Source organism: Cryptotermes secundus, unplaced genomic scaffold (assembly GCF_002891405.2).
Source record: "Cryptotermes secundus unplaced genomic scaffold, Csec_1.0 scaffold117, whole genome shotgun sequence".
NCBI lineage: Eukaryota > Metazoa > Arthropoda > Insecta > Blattodea > Kalotermitidae > Cryptotermes > Cryptotermes secundus.
Genome location: NW_019737981.1, coordinates 2,746,653 through 2,762,936, shown reverse-complemented (window position 1 = coordinate 2,762,936; position 16,284 = coordinate 2,746,653). Strand labels below are relative to the sequence as shown.

General features: G+C 36.6%; 1 protein-coding gene across 1 annotated transcript; it reads left to right on the top strand.

Moving 5' to 3' along the window:
- The first annotated feature begins 776 nt into the window (after positions 1 to 776).
- On the top strand, positions 777 to 12,155 carry LOC111870541 (apolipoprotein D). The gene is made up of 6 exons (XM_023862907.2): positions 777 to 820; positions 2,653 to 2,773; positions 3,199 to 3,326; positions 6,825 to 6,913; positions 8,121 to 8,219; positions 10,989 to 12,155. The coding sequence occupies exons 2-6, from the start codon at positions 2,654 to 2,656 to the stop codon at positions 11,450 to 11,452; spliced, it is 900 nt and encodes a 299-aa protein (XP_023718675.1). The 5' UTR covers positions 777 to 820; position 2,653; the 3' UTR covers positions 11,453 to 12,155.
- Positions 12,156 to 16,284: the final 4,129 nt, after the last annotated feature.

The following is a 16,284-nucleotide window of genomic DNA, read 5'->3' as shown; positions in this document are numbered from 1 at the left end:
CCTTTGAGGTATATAAAGCCTACCTTATGCAGTTCAAGAATTGTCATGTAATAAACCAGATAAGAGATCATAATAGACTTCTCAGAATTCCCGCTTCACATTCTACCGGTTCTGAGTTCAAATCCCATCTCAGAGGCCCGTAATCCAGACTGAGACTTTGTTTCTTCTATTGAATTCTCCCAGACAAGTGCTGAGATAGTATCTTAACAAGGCGACATTCATTCCAATTCACAATTCTTTATCAATATAATCCTTGCTGCTGAAAAGTGCCCGTAACAGCCCAAGAATATAGCAAATAAAACAAAAGACGAGCACATAAAGCAAAAAATCAGTGTCAGCACCAAATGTCGCTTGCAATGGCAACGCCATCTTGTCCACTGAAAGCTTGTGTGACTATGAATATTTGCTTCTGCAAAATAAACGTGAAATCTATTAACATTTACTATTCTAATGGGTATTTAAACTAACAAAATTGACGGACATATGGATATGGCCATTTTATTATTTGTTTACATCATGCACCGATTCAAATAACGCATATAACTTATATTACGTCTGTCTCTATTCAGGCTGTTGTGAAGATTATCAAATAATGACAGCAGAACTACTCTCTCTCTCTTGTAAACCGCGCTGACCTGTTGGAAACAAGTCAAGCGGCTGGGTTTGTGAGTTCACTGTCTGTTCCTCTCCCCCCCCATACCTGGAGCCCCGGGCCTCAACTTGAAGTCCATATATAAGACAAGGGCAATGGCCATCACTAGTCACTTCATATACAGTCCTTCCGCAGCTCGATACAAAAAGCCAGAAGCGTTAAGAACAGGTAAGTGATGATAGGATTTCATCTTGAGAAGCTTAAAACAAAAGCGTAAAGTTGTGAGATTTGACGTTTTCACGGAGGCGACTATGAAGTATACTTTCGTCTAAGATGTGACGCCGTGCAGTCTGTTTATCGACGTTTCGGAGGAACTCGCTGTCTCCATTGGCTAGACTACACGACGTCAAATACATTACATATTCTTAGACTGAGCAAGCTGACAGAGGTAATGATGTTTCTGACTTGTATTTGGGAGGTCACTGGTTCGAATCTCGAAATTTGTTGTAGTTTGATTTGAGCTCCATGGCAAATATGTGGACTGATATGAAGCAAAATTTAATAAACTAGAAAACTTTTGGGTATATTCCGAACAACAAACTTACTCAAAATCAGTAAGTCTGAATGTGAAATGTGCGGACAGACATAATCTTCTCATTATGTGTTCATGTCATGGAGTATGCACAGACTGCATGAAAATCATGTGGAAGGGGTGATACTATGCAAGTATCCTTCTTATTACTGATCAAGTTAAAATTCTACTGAAAACCAATGGTAAAATGAACATATTAATTCCATCTCACACATGTTATATCTAATTCAAAAGAATATCACAGAATATCAAAAATGTATGAAAATAAAAGACTGTTCGGTCAAACTGAACGACTGCTTTTGTTGGATACAACATTTTACACAGTTCTTGCACTCTTGGTTGCAAGATGTCAATGATCGAAATTTTGTTCCTAGCACAAAAAGCTCAAGACATACATCATGACTTTTATATTAGGATTTCAAATACAGGATTAATGTACCTGCCAGGTTTTTATCAGACCTTCCAGCACCATCCTGGAAGCTATTCCAAAAGAGATAGTCTAGCTGCTTCCCTTCATACTAATATCCAAACACAGCCTCTAGTTGATATAAAAAATATTCATGGTGCATAATCTTCTGCTAAAACCTGACAGTTACTCAGTTGGTCAAGAAATTCTCTTATGGAATCAAATGAGCATCTACATATTATCAAAAGTCTACCACTGGTTCCTACCCTGTAACACTTAAATTCAGTCTGCCCCATCACATCCTAGTTCTTTAAGATTTATTTTAATATAGTCCTAAAATCTCCATATAAATCTACCAAGCGATCATTTCGCGGGAAGTTTTCTCTTCTAAATTTGGAATACATTTTCCATTGTCCTTATGTATGCTACATGTCCAGCCAATCCCATCCTTCTTGATTTAATCACCCCAGTGATATTAGGTGGAGTAAAAATTATGAAGTTTCTCAATATATAATGTTCCACAGTCACTTAATACTTATATCTCTTAGGTTCAAACATCCTACATTACGCTTTGTTCTCAACACTCTCAATATATATGCTTGGTCTGTCACTCTGAGAAAGCGTTGAAGCAGAATGGAGGAAATTACAAAATGAAGAGCTTCATAATTCTGACCTAATATTAATAGGGCTATGAAATCATGAAGGATGAGATGGGTGGGTCATGCAGCATAATTAGGCAAAATGAGAAGCAAACACTAAATACTAGTCAGAACACCTCATGGGAAGAGACTGCCTGGAAGACCTTGACATAGATGAGTGGATACTATTAAAATGGATCTTAAACACAATGTGAGGGTATGGTCTGGATTAAAATAGCTCAGGATATGACCTAATCGCATTAAATATGATAATAAACTTTGTGTTCCTTAAAAGCAGTGCATTTTGAATGGCTGAGTAACTGTCAAATTTTCAAGCAAGATCACAGACACTGAAGTGAATTGTTTGGTACAACGGTTGACATAGCAAAACTAACTAGCCCAATGTGATGGCTTACAATTACAGAATGTGTGGGCTGTGGCTATTAACTCTGCTGAGTTCTGCACTTATAGTTACTGCACAGCTCCCAAGTTTCTGGGGCTGTCCAGAAAAGAACATCCCTATGCCAGACTTTGACTTGTCAAGAGTAAGTAAGTTTATTTAATTGTATAGAAGTTGATAGAAGTTGACTGTGTGTTTGAAGCACACTTTGCCAGACAACAATTATTCTTTCACACTTCTAATTCCAGGAATCATAGTAAAGAACAAAATCACTGAACAAAGAAGAAATACATTTCAATAATGCATTTTGTGTAACATTCTTGTGCTCACATCCACTAGTACCATTCTATATTCTGACAATCAGACATATTCTTCAGTAATATATGTAAATAGGTTTAATACACTTGTAATTAATCTCTTTAAAGATTTACTAGATGGATAGTTAAATTTTTTATCACCATTCAGTGATGATCATGATGCTCCACTGCTGTGAGGGATCTGCCAGTTTTATGGCACTCAGACTGAAGATAAACTAGACATTCTGTATAAAATATATAATTAAAATTACAGTTTTTGGGTGTATGGTATGAGATACTGAGGGTGCCTACACTGATGGAGGTTGGTGCTTCATGTGTCAAGAATAACTATACACAGACAGCTGATGGAAAGATACATGTCGAGAACGAACTAAAGCCACTGTAAGTTATATTATAAATAAGAGTACAATAGTGTGCTTGAAGTTGGATCTGACTTTGTAGCAAGCATGTGTTCCAAATGTATTCTGAGCTATAAGTACTATATACACGTAGTTCTTCTGAGTTTGAATTACCACCAAAAAGCAAAAATGATATAAATTGATGGATGTTGGACATATTTTAGAAGAATCGATTCAGGAAGGACGTAAAATGTATTCTGTGTCCAGAAGCTCATGAATTCTATTTGGAATAAGGTACAATTTCCATAGCAGTGGAAAGTATGTATTATTATATGATTCCTAATATAGCCGATAAAACTAATTGCAGTAATTATTAGGGAATACCACTGTTATCATTCATTCTTCTCTCAAGGTTAACTCCATACACAGAAGCAATTCTTGGGGATCATCAACTGTGGATTTTGATGTATTAACCCCCTGAGCAGAAGTTCTGCATTCAATAGACACTGGAGAAAAAGAAAATTGGAGTGCAATAGCAGTTTCCAACTGTCTATAGATATCAAGAAACTATGATTCAGGAGAGAAGTATTGTACAACACTCTCACTGAAATCCACATATCCATATAACCAGTTAAGCTAATTAAAATGTATTTAAACAAAACCTGTAGTAAGGCCCTTATACATAAGCACTTGCCTGATTCATTTCCTGTTTGAAATAGTCTAAAAAATTGCTTTAGAATACAGGGCTACTATAAATGATTCATTCGTTTTTAAAACGCTATATTTTCCAAAGCAATAAACGTACAGATATGATTTATATATAAAAAGAACCGTAAACTCACCAAGTTTTCTTCACACTCTACAAATGTTCTGTGTGTGCCCCTTGGGTCACACGACAAACGTCCAGGCGGTAGTCGAGCTCGTTCCACACATTTTGTAGCATCATCCTGTCAATGGTCATCACTGCAGCATCGATGCGTTCCCTCAGCTCTACTAGTGTTCTTGCCAGTGGGGGTACGTAAACACGATCCTTAATGTACCCCCAAAGGAAGAAGTCACAAGGAGTTAGATCAGGTGATCTGGGGGGCCAAGTGAACAGAGCTACGTCATACTCACCAACACGCCCAATGCAGCGATGCCGAAGTTCATTGTTTAGGTAGCGACGGACATTGCCGATACCACCGCAAAATTCTTTGTTTACATGGCGGTTCTTACTCTCTTTTGAATGCGCGTTGCACTGCTATAACAGACGAACATCTCGCATACTCCAACAAACAAAAACTCTTTTCTTGCTTTGTCGCCATTTTGTAACGGCACTGAATTCGTGCTGCCAACTGCTGCACATATTATAAACTTGTTGAATTTATGGTTCTTTTTATATATCAGTCATATTTGTATGTGTAATACTTTGGAAAATATAGCGTTTTTAAAAACGAATGAATCATTTATAGTAGACCTGTATATCAATAACAAGGTCTATGATAATCAGGAGTGACTGTAATTGAATGGAACACATCAACTTCTGTTGTTAAATTTCTAAGATAAAATATAGATACTGTAAAGCAGACCACATAAGCTCTGATAAAAGGTGTGCTAGAAGTGAAGACTGAGAAAGTTAAGTATATATCTCACCAATAGAATATACGACAGAATCATGATATAAAAATAGCTAACAGATCCTCTGAAAATGTGGCAAAGTTAAATATTTTGGAACAATGGTACGAAACCAAAATTATATAATGTCACGATTTTATTGAGTGACAAAGGACAGTGTTTGGATTGGTAATTTGATTTATTGAACACTTATAGATCATAACTACAAATAACTATAGCACTATCACTAATTCATGCACTCTGCAGTTCACTACAGCACATACTAATACTTCTCAGTCTGCTGTTAGTCTTCACCAGTCACTGTCTGGTAACAATTTCCAAAGCCTTAGATCCATCAACTTCCTGTGTTCATGGCTTCGCACCTTTGCTGGCTGTTGCCTATGTCACTGCAGCTCCCGACCTGAATTACCAACTGCTGAACTCTCAGCTATATTCGACTCCACTCCACTCACTAACTTACTCATTCCACTATGCGGCATTCACTGAACTGAACTCAGTCAGTTGAGATATATAGCCTCAGAGTGGACCCACAGAGAACACAGTTTCCAACATCTCTTCTACTGTTGCATCATGTAGCTATCACATGGACCACATAGCGTACATCTCCAAGACTATGGAGTGTCACTAATCAGTATGCTACAAACCAAAATTGGAATTACATCCATAAATAAGCTAAGAGCAGATTAAATTTTCGAGAATGGTTGGTACCATTCAGTTCAGAATCTCTTATCTTCCCATCTCCAATCCAGAAATGTAAAGACAAGAACATATACACCTATAATTTTAACTGTTTTGTATGGACATGAAATCTAGCTTCTCACCCAAAGGGAAGAAAACAGCATGCTCAGGAGAATATGAGGGATGAACTAATAGAACTGTACAAGAAGCTTCATAATTTGTACTCTTCAGCAAGTAATATTAATGTAAACAAATTAGATATGATGAGATGTGTGGGGCATGTAGCATATATAGAAGGTGAGAAATAAATACCAGAACAATTTTAGTTGCAAGATATGAAGAAAAGAGACCAAACATAGATGGGAGGATATTAAAATATAATATAACTAAGCTCATATTTGAATGTCTAGCTGTGTATGTGTAATATCTTACTTGAGGAACTGAGGAAATTAATACAATGCTCAGCTGAAATACCTAATGTCATGATAAGATTAGAAATAGGGATTCAGCCACATTGCTCTCGAGATTAGTTCCATTTACATCACTGAATAACATACTGGAAACTTTAGATCACCTGCTTATAATTATGTAGCAGGACAAGTTATGCCATGAGATAGATGAATATACTGTTTACTTGTATTACACTTATTCAGTTTCAAGAAAAGGTGGTAAGCCTCCATAACTATGGTATTTACTTGTACAGTGAACGAAAAAATGCTTAATGCATGACTATTTAAAGTTTAATAATAAAATGTATAGAATCTTAAATTATAGTTACTACAGTCTAGGAAGTAAAATTAATTGAATGGCTATACTTCAAAAGTGAGGGTGACCCAAAATGTATCAACTAACTAACCATCAAATTTAAAGAATGAATGATATCTTCCATTTAACTGGTTAGTTTGACTGTACACAGTGAGGGAAATCCAGGACCAGCCATATTCAGTTCAATTTGATCCTTTATTACACTAAGGATTTCACATCTCTTCACGGAGAAGTCATAAGCAGTAGCAGTGATGTAATAAAATGAAACTAAACTATTTCAAAGGTTACAAAAATGTCATATTTTCAAAGTACTGCGAACTAGTGCGCAATATATCAGTTTAAATTTGTATCTGATTTTCTTATTTACAATATGAAATAATACAGGAGGAATGTTGCATATAAAGGTGAGGTTTGATATTATTTGTTTTTAAACTTACTAACATTTGTGCATTCACTCCATCATCAAAATCTACGTCTTTTGCAGAGGTCAACCAAAGCGAGTGATACCAGGAGAACTGAAAATTGCAGGGAAAGCAAGCGAAGGAAAGATCACCATCAGATATAAAGTTCCAAGTAAATAACATCAACTTTGTTAATAATATAATGAAATCATTGGTGATAACTGTGCAATGTGAGCAGTAAGTCACACACCATAGTATTACTTCTGTGTTCAAAATAACCACCATTAATACTAAAATACCTAAGAATTTTAACGGTTCATTATATTTTAATTCCTATATACATCTAGTTTGTATATAATTTCTTTCCATTAATTGTCATTTCTTGCTAATTCTTGAATGATCCCTCCAAACAACAGACTTTAAATGGTCCACACAGGAAAGAAACAGAAGAGTGTGACATAAAGTCACCCTGATGGCCACTCAAATATAACAGACCAGATGTTACTGTTGACTTCCTACTGGGTTAGAAACACAGTACACTCCACCATGGAAAGTTAGTTTGCATCTGTCAACAGCATGTTCCAGATATTCATTCCAAAGCCAGAAGGGTTGGGAACATAATTTACTGCATTTACTGGTCCATTTACTGCATCCCCTGACAAAATCCATGAGTTCCTATGTTATGAAGAACTTGTCCTCCGAAAGGTGACAGCTGAAAGTTATGACGGGTAGAGAGACATTTGTGATCCCTGTGCATATCAACATCTGGAATACTTTAAAATAAACACAGCAGAACTGGAAATGAGAAATATTTGAAAGGCAAGCAAGCTTGGAGACTGAGCAGTTAAGACTTTAGACAGCATGCATGTACAGAAGTGCACGGCACAATTCTAAACTGAATATTATAAAGAAATAATAATACAAGATTAAAACATTTTGCTGCATTGATGTGTAATTTAAAGAGGTATTCATCCGGGCATCAAAGAAGTTACCTATCATTAACTACTCTGTGGTTCTAAATAACCTTATTTCCAAGCTCATCTATCATCAATATCCTAACTGATTACCATCCAGTGATTATGTCAAGTAGGTACTGTTTCCTTCTTATCCCGCAAATACACCAAAAGATAAAGGGCTACACAGTCCACTGAGTTAACCCAGCAAAATGCTATAAGCAGACTACCTGTAACCACTGTGATGTGTGAAGGAGGTGGTTACAAAACTCTGTCGTCCAACATATCTCTTGTGAAACCTGATCAGAGGCACCATAAAATATGGCAATGGTGTGTGATTTATTACCCACAATATGACTGCCATTATCATTATTATTGTTTTAACAACTGAATAATCAGTGAAGTACTAATATTTTCTACTTACAGTTCTACCGGCATGGGAGACAACCTACCACGTTCTGAACACAGACTATGATTCATATGCAGTTCTGTGGAACTGTGCAAGCTATGGAATAATGAATATACGTGAGTACATGTTCTTATAACCATTGGTGCAATAACAGACTTTAATTCAGATTCTGCAGTCAATCACAGTGGCTGTGCAGTGTAAGGCATAAACTGTCTTCATTCGCTTGAACACTGGGATTGTGGGTTTGAATCCCACTTTAGGCATGGATGTCTGTCTGCATTTATTCTGTGTGTAGGTAGCGGCCCAACAGGCTGTTCCCCCATCCAAAGAGTCCTACAAACTCTGTATAGGATTAAGAAAATGAAAAAGTGGCCAAGGTGCAACAAAAGGACTGTAGAGCCATAGATAGACAGAATTCGGATTCTGTAAAGATAACTGTAACAAACCACAATGTTAAGAGTCTGTTTAAATTAGCCTTAGATGTTCAGCATGTCTTCTTTATGAGACCAAATTCAGATTTGCACATATTGTATTAATATGAGTCTACAGGACAAGCATTAGTTTTGCAATAAAATGCTCACAATCAGCATGGTGTATTTTAGGATTTTGAAAATTTACACCTTGTGGATTTAAATGCTATCACAGCCAAGTCCGTGAAGTGGCTAGCTATAGGTTAGATAGCAAAGACTTCAATTTCTGGCTGAGACAGAAACTTTTCCTTATGTCCATACCAGCCCTGGAGTTCATGAATCATATCAATGAATGGGCATAGTAGTACCTTCCCTGGGAGTAAAGTGACAGGAGCATGACACTGACCACTTCTCTGTGCCCTGTGGCAAAGTTGGAAGTGCATTAAGCTTTACTTTCATGCTCCTTAGAGTACTGTACCCAAACATAGGTGCAACTTCAACAGTAAATATGATTACAACATTTATAATTACAATGATTCAGTTATTATGGCTATCACACCGAATTATTTCATGTGGTCTTTTAAATAAGAGATAACTTAATACACTTTTCAAAAATCCATCACCACACAAAATACATGACCTTGCATCAGATGGTGCTAATAGTTCCTCTCTAACAAATTTGCAAAGTACTACAGTGGTTCTGTATTTCAGCATCCTGTTGCAATTGTTCACATTAGCGCCCGTTTGTCTATAATCCGTCCAAATTGCAACACTTTTTATTTTACACTTCAATACACTAACACTATGTTTCGGACTCAAATGGCCATCTTCAGGTGTTTTTCTATAGATATTCAATTAAGATTGTGTTGAAACAGCTACACTGTTTCACTGTTCGAAATTCATTTTAAACAACAACACGCTGTAGTCTTCTTTTTAATTAAAATGAGATAAAATTCTTTTTATAATTTGTTACTTATGACGACACCCTGAGTGAAGCAAAACAATAAGTAACAAATTATAAAAAGAATTTTATCTCATTTTAATTAAAAAGACTATAGCATGTGGTTTTTAAAATTAATTGGAACAGTGAAAGAGTGTACCAGTTTCGACACAATCTTAATTGAATATCTGCAGAAAAACACCTGAAGATGGCCATTTGAGGCCGAAACATGTAGTGTTAGAGAGCGTATTGAAGTGTAAAATAAAAAGTGTTCCAATTTGAACGGATTATAGGCAAATGGACGCTAATACTACAGTGGTATTATTCAAGACAATAAGTCAGAATCTATCAGTACGCAATGACCATATGTGATACAATACTCATACCATTAACAAAAATAAATGTATAAGGGTGCAACTGGTTGTGTAGATGGTGTACTGTACTAGGGCCCCATCCGAATGCCAGGTTCAATTAGTCATTAATGCATCATGAATATAAAATTATGTACTTATTTTTCAACTTCCTATCTTTCCCCTATCTCATTTAATGATATTAACCTAGCCTATTTTAGCTGGAAGAAGTCATATGAGCCATGAACATTACATACTTCCATATACTTTCTGGGCAAGACTCAAGTGATTAGTGGCAACTCTACCCTGGTCAGTGGTCACCACTTAATAGTTCTAGATCAGTCCAAAGGTTGGTCGAGTCTAAATCTTGTTCATACTTCAAAAGGCAGCTGTCGGCAACCTTATGCTACTACAATATCATATCAGTGGTTAGTGACAGATCCCCTTGCAAACACAGTAGTGTTCAACAATTTCATCCCTAACAGATGAAAATGTTCGTAATGAAGCACACAAGTGGTTAGCAAAAAAGTATATTAACAAAGGACACGAAAAATGTTTTCAGAGTTAAAAAAAAAAATAATACTATCTTCTCAGACATAATGTTGACGTACATGGCATCATATCCCAGAAGACAGAATTCTGAGAACCTCACATCCTATTTACCAAAACTGAATATATTTTTTGCAAAAATTACATAGAGAACGGAGTTGCTCAAGCAGTAATGATAACGGAGATAAACTTAAAGACGCAAATTATTAAAGTGCAGATAAAACTAAGAAACAGGTTGTTCATGCAATATTGATGACATAACTGAAGTTGCAGAAACAGGTTATACAAGCAATGATGACAGTGCAGATAGAAGCAGCAGGTTATTAAAGTACAAATTGTTTTATTTATTTTCTTCTTTCTCTCCTCCAAACTGTTTAGCTGTTCTTGCCATGAGGTATTGACATACATGTTTGAAGGAATTCAAGTCTGTCAATCTACATATTGTCTCTAAATTAGACTGGATTTTGCTGAAATTTGATAATAATAATCTGCACTAAGAGTCATCTGGCCAGTACATTTGTTGTTGCTCTTCTTTCTTCTGTATCAAATGCAACTTCTACTCTCATGAAGATTTAACAGATTTATTTTAATTTTGCTTAAAAATGGTTCACTGTATATAACATATGTACATTACAGAATCTGCATGGCTATTGGCTAGACAGAGAAAGCCCCCTGGCACAGTTTTGCAGAAGGCATATGGGGTGCTTGATGCATACAGCCTCCCTCGAAATTACTTTGTGGAAACCTCACATAATGACTGTGAAATAGCCGCAGTGGCCCCCGATGTTATCCCATCAAACCCAGTACCAGACGATGCAACAAGAAAACCATCCATCTCGGACAACAAAGACCCTGTCAAAGAACAACCCATTGTGCCCAGTGATGATAAATCTAAGAAAACAACAGATGCCAAGAAATCTACACAAGACATATCAGAAGGTGCTGAAAGCCTATATAAGGATGAAGTACCCAAGCCCTCATCTGACACAACTCAAGAAAATAAAGCTTCATCCAAATCAATTGCAGCTCCTGAGAAAATTAACATCCCTTCCAGTATGATGGCAGAAATTCCCTCAGAAATAAACGAAGAAAAACTGTAGTCTCTTGTATGATGGTCAGCATTCCTACATTGTGGTCTTCACTCACACAATGAACTCAGTCTGGATACCATCAAGTCAATTTATTTCATTCAATTACATTTTATAGAACAGTTAAAGTGATTAGTTATATCAAAATATTATTATATAGATCATAGCAGAACATGTTGTTGTCTGTCTTAATTCCAAATATGATCAAATATTAACATGATTCAAGATATATTTATAAAGGAAGACAAAATTAATAAACTATATTTGCCACGTGTTAAGAATCTCAATAGGATCATTTATGCAGCCGCATCTGAATATGTACCTCAGTTCACTAGTGTATTACACATGAAAAACATTTAAATAAATGTTCCACACTTTAGTCACAACACCAGCAGTTACATTTTCTAACATATGAAGCAAATACAAACTGTATTTGTACCACGATATCAAAACTGAACAGAGGGATGAAGGTGCTTGTAATTACATTAGTATGTTTAAGAGTTCAAGATTGTAATATGACTAATATGAATGGCTGTTTTCCTCTAGCTGATGTAACCATCAGTCACTCAAACCCAAGTAGGTGAGATATCTTCTCACATATACACTGCACTCAGCAGCTGCAAGGTGCCCTAAATGAACTGTTTATGGCATAATCGTCTACTTATGCTTTATATACCATTATGAACACTGTTACAAATAAATTTTAAAACTGTAATTCATTGTTCTTTCTTGCATAATTGTGTACTTACACCATTATCATTATCTATATTGCCACAAATAAATTCTAACATCATAAATCACACTACCAATTTACCTTCAGCCTGAAACTCCTCCAAATAATACTAATAAATTCATGTCCTACTTTAAGGAACAAACACTGCATCCCCATTACAAGGACGAACTGTTTACTATTACTTCAGAAAATAATAAATATTTATTATGAGAATTACATCAAACTGAATATATGGGACACCTGCTCACAGAATAGTGTTCCACTGTTAAAGCAGATGTTAATGTACTGTTAGTTCCTCGGAACTCTAGCCGTGGTAGAGGGGTCATACTATCTCTTGCGGAGCAGTCTTATCAGCTTACATCAGCATGGGTACTACCAGTTTGGAATCTAGCATCTTGGAGTGTAGTCAGCTGTATAGTATTCCTGGTCTCCATAGGCAATGTTTTCTGCTTGGGTAGTAGCTCTGAACATCACCACAGCAAGTGTACAGCTTTGCGTGCTCCACAACAGCGTTTACCTTTCTGCGCGGCTAAAGTTACAAGGCACTAACTATAGTCCCCACTATGCTTCAAGGTGAAGGTAGTTTTCTGTATTTAAAACCCCCCAGATGGATGACCACCCTTGTCGGCTGTCCGCGACTGCTTATTCTATATATTTGCAGCTACCCTCCATATCTGGAAGCTGTCTCCTCTATCTGCAACCTGATGACGTACCATCCGATGGTGACAAGGGACCCACCTAACTTGATCTGGTTAATCCATATTTTATTTAGTGTATCTGAGTTGTACCATTTGTCTGATTTCATGCAGTGTTCTTAGGAATACTATTCTATCAGCCACAATATCAGTGCATTCAGTTAAAGGCTTCCTGCCAGCCACCACTGCATGTCACATACCTGATGCCCCATGCTCTTTTAAAATTCTCAGCATTGAGCATCTGGTCCCCCTGAATCTGCCTACTTCTCTCATTTTCAGTAGTTTCTTAGGTGCTGCAAATTCTTCACTGGCATGCACATAAAAAACTACATACTGGAAGACATTTTTATGTCAGCACACTTGATATCTGAAAACTGTTTGACTTGTATCAAACAAGTATCTTGCTTCACTCACACTTCTTTTAAAAGTATGAAGTCTTGTCACAATATTACAGTTCATTCCTGACACATGGCAATGTTGTTACTGGCATATTTCTTTGCTTTCATAGGATAATACTAGCTAATAAAGAGTATATCAAAATAAAACCTAACTCAGTAAGGATGAGGATATTTTGACATTGTTCAGGGTTTGAAAGCAAGGAAGTCGGTGACACTTATGTTCCAAATGTCTCTTAAGATAAAAATCAGGTAAGTTCGTAAGAGCAGTGACAAATTGATCAGTATCAGGCTTTGTTGCCTACACTCTTTGATCACAGTGAAATGTACTCTTAATATGGGAAAATTTAAACTAAGTACACAGTACAAATATTATCTTTCTGAACACCATCATCATCCTGTTTTTATTTAAAACATGTTTCAAAGACTGCATTCTGTCTCCACCTACAGGTAAAACCTACTGTTGGGCCCAATTGATACAGCTAGTCCTTATCTCTGGAGACATAATGTAGTCTCTGAAATGTTGCATTTTAAATAACATGATAATAGAGATCCAGAAGCATATTTGTATTAATGTACCACTGTCACAAACTTTTAAATCTTAAATAGAGTCATAAAAATATCTACTCATATGATTTGTGACGTAACATTCTTAGAATTACAAGTTTAATTGGAGGCAACTGTGCATCTATATGACAAACCATCAAGTCTGACTTCTTCCATTGAAGACCATCCATCCAACATAATTAGTATCCACCCATGAACCCCTGCCCCAACCTCTCGCTGCATTCCTAGGATTTTTGAGAATCACTGGCCTCCATGCTCCTCCCTCAGCTGCAGTAAATGAAGATCCAATTAGCCCAATATCTATGCCAAATCTGCTCAGAAAGCATCAACATACCTCTCAAATACAAATGGAATTGTTAAGTTTATTGTGGCCCAGTCAAATGACCTTAATTTCTAAAACCAAAGTTCTAGTTTCTTTGCAGATGTCTCCTTTATACTGTCCACTGTTGTAACTGCAGAAAAAATGTTAAATCTCAAAAGCTTCTGCTGTTTCAAACTGCTGGGTACTTAAGCCATAACCAGTTCAAACGAAATCTGCAGAAACTTCTGCAGATGTTTACAACCAACCAGTCAGAATTTAGTTAAAAATCTAGATAAATGATGTAAAAGGCAACACTGTAAAAAGGATATAAAATATTGCAGTAGTGGAGATAATAGTCAAAAATATTAATTACGTGTACCACAAAACATCATAACTTTTGCAGATACCGCTAAATGAAACCATATGCAAAATTGCAAATATAAAGGAAAAACAGGAAACACCACAAGATGTAAAAGCAGAGAAACAATATATAATAATGTGGAAGGGACAAAATAGAAATAAACCACTTACAATGAAGGAAGTGGGCTGGGATGGTTGAGTACATGGAAACTACAGAATTTGAACTGTTTAAAAAGACTACATAAATAAATTTAAAGCATTTTTATTATATAATGTGGATAAACACAAGCCAGTGCTTCAGTACATGAGTATGACCACCTTCCACTGTTATTCTGCCAACTTTTACAACTTCAGCTTTGTTCTTCTCCAGTGTCGCCTTTTGGCATTATACCTGGAAGATAAAAGATAACATAAAACTACCCTTTCAGAAACAATATATCACCCTATAAAATTCAAACAAGTTCTGAAAGGAACTTTATGGTACAGACTTTATATCAAATGTTTCACCATACAAAATAGTAAATACATAAACTCACAAACTGCCCTCAAGTGTAATTACGTGAAACACAGTTCCAAGGATCAGCTGCTTCCCTTCAAATCCATCATCTGCTCACCATTCATAAGTACAACAAAAGCTGATAAAATATTCTCAAACTAGCTGCATTATTTCAAAGCCAAGGTTCAATGTATCTGTGACCTTCATTTCCATCATCAGGAAATGATGTACTACATACACAAACCAACAAACTTGCATACATTTTTTCAGCTAGAAAAACCTGTGCATGCCAGCATACTTGTCAAAAGTCTAACATCTGTTAGTCTATTGTATGTTTTGCCCTTGTGGCTAAAAGAATGTCACTGCATCAGCAAACACTTTTAGAAAGAAAAGCACTCCATATATAAACAAAGCCTACTTTCAAGGACAACCAATGATCTATGTACGCTTGTGGGTGGAGTCAAGTGTGAACCCATATCAGCACTTAACCCTTTAAAGCACTAAGATTACTACATTTGCCAAAAGGGTGTGGAGGTACAATGCCACCATTCTTAACTTCAGCACAAGATGGAGATTCATGCCCCAGCCACTCTACCCCCAGGGAGTCTCCAGTAGGCACAAGATAGGAGCCTAAAGGCTGGATGGGCCCCAGAGCTGGTCTGGATGCTGTGAGAAGAGAAAAATCTCTCACCCCTGCTGGGAATTGAATCCTGGCCATCCGGCCTGTAGCCCATCGCTATACCAACTGAAAGATACAAACTGAATCTTTATGTTCCTTAGATGAATTTCACACTTTAGAATGACATATCTGATGTCTGCCATGCTGCTACAATTCTGCTGTATGTGTGTAGTCTCCTCAAATATGGTAGCCTTTCCAGTTCTTGTGATGCCAGTACACTGCTTAACCTCGCTACAGACACCACCACGTCTGAATGTTCAGCAACTTCTTTAGGGGCCTAACATGGCTTTCTGGAGCATTGTACTGTGTCGGTATCACACTGACTTTGCATGAAACCATTAATGCTACTGAAATTAGTGAGGATAGATCTCAGGTAGCCTCCTTCATGAGCCTGTCCATGTTACACTGTGGCCCAGCTGGTATAGTACTCATACTTACATAAAATATATTCTGGGGCCCATCTCTACATCATGCTCTGCTAATGTAAATGTTATCTGGTTCATAAAGGCTAATGTAACATGCATGTTATTTGTATCTGCCTTTACTGTATGACCTGTTGAACAGCATACAACATTACCATATTCATATGGAATGATTTATACACCCAGCACATTTTGT

Excerpts from the sequence above, each read along its gene's own strand:
- LOC111870541 (XM_023862907.2), top strand. The coding sequence starts at position 2,654 with ATGTGTGGGCTGTGGCTATTAACTCTGCTGAGTTCTGCACTTATAGTT. Across the intron at positions 3,327-6,824 it reads GAGAACGAACTAAAGCCACT|AGGTCAACCAAAGCGAGTGA; the intron begins GTAAGTTATATT and ends CGTCTTTTGCAG. Across the intron at positions 8,220-10,988 it reads CTATGGAATAATGAATATAC|AATCTGCATGGCTATTGGCT; the intron begins GTGAGTACATGT and ends TGTACATTACAG.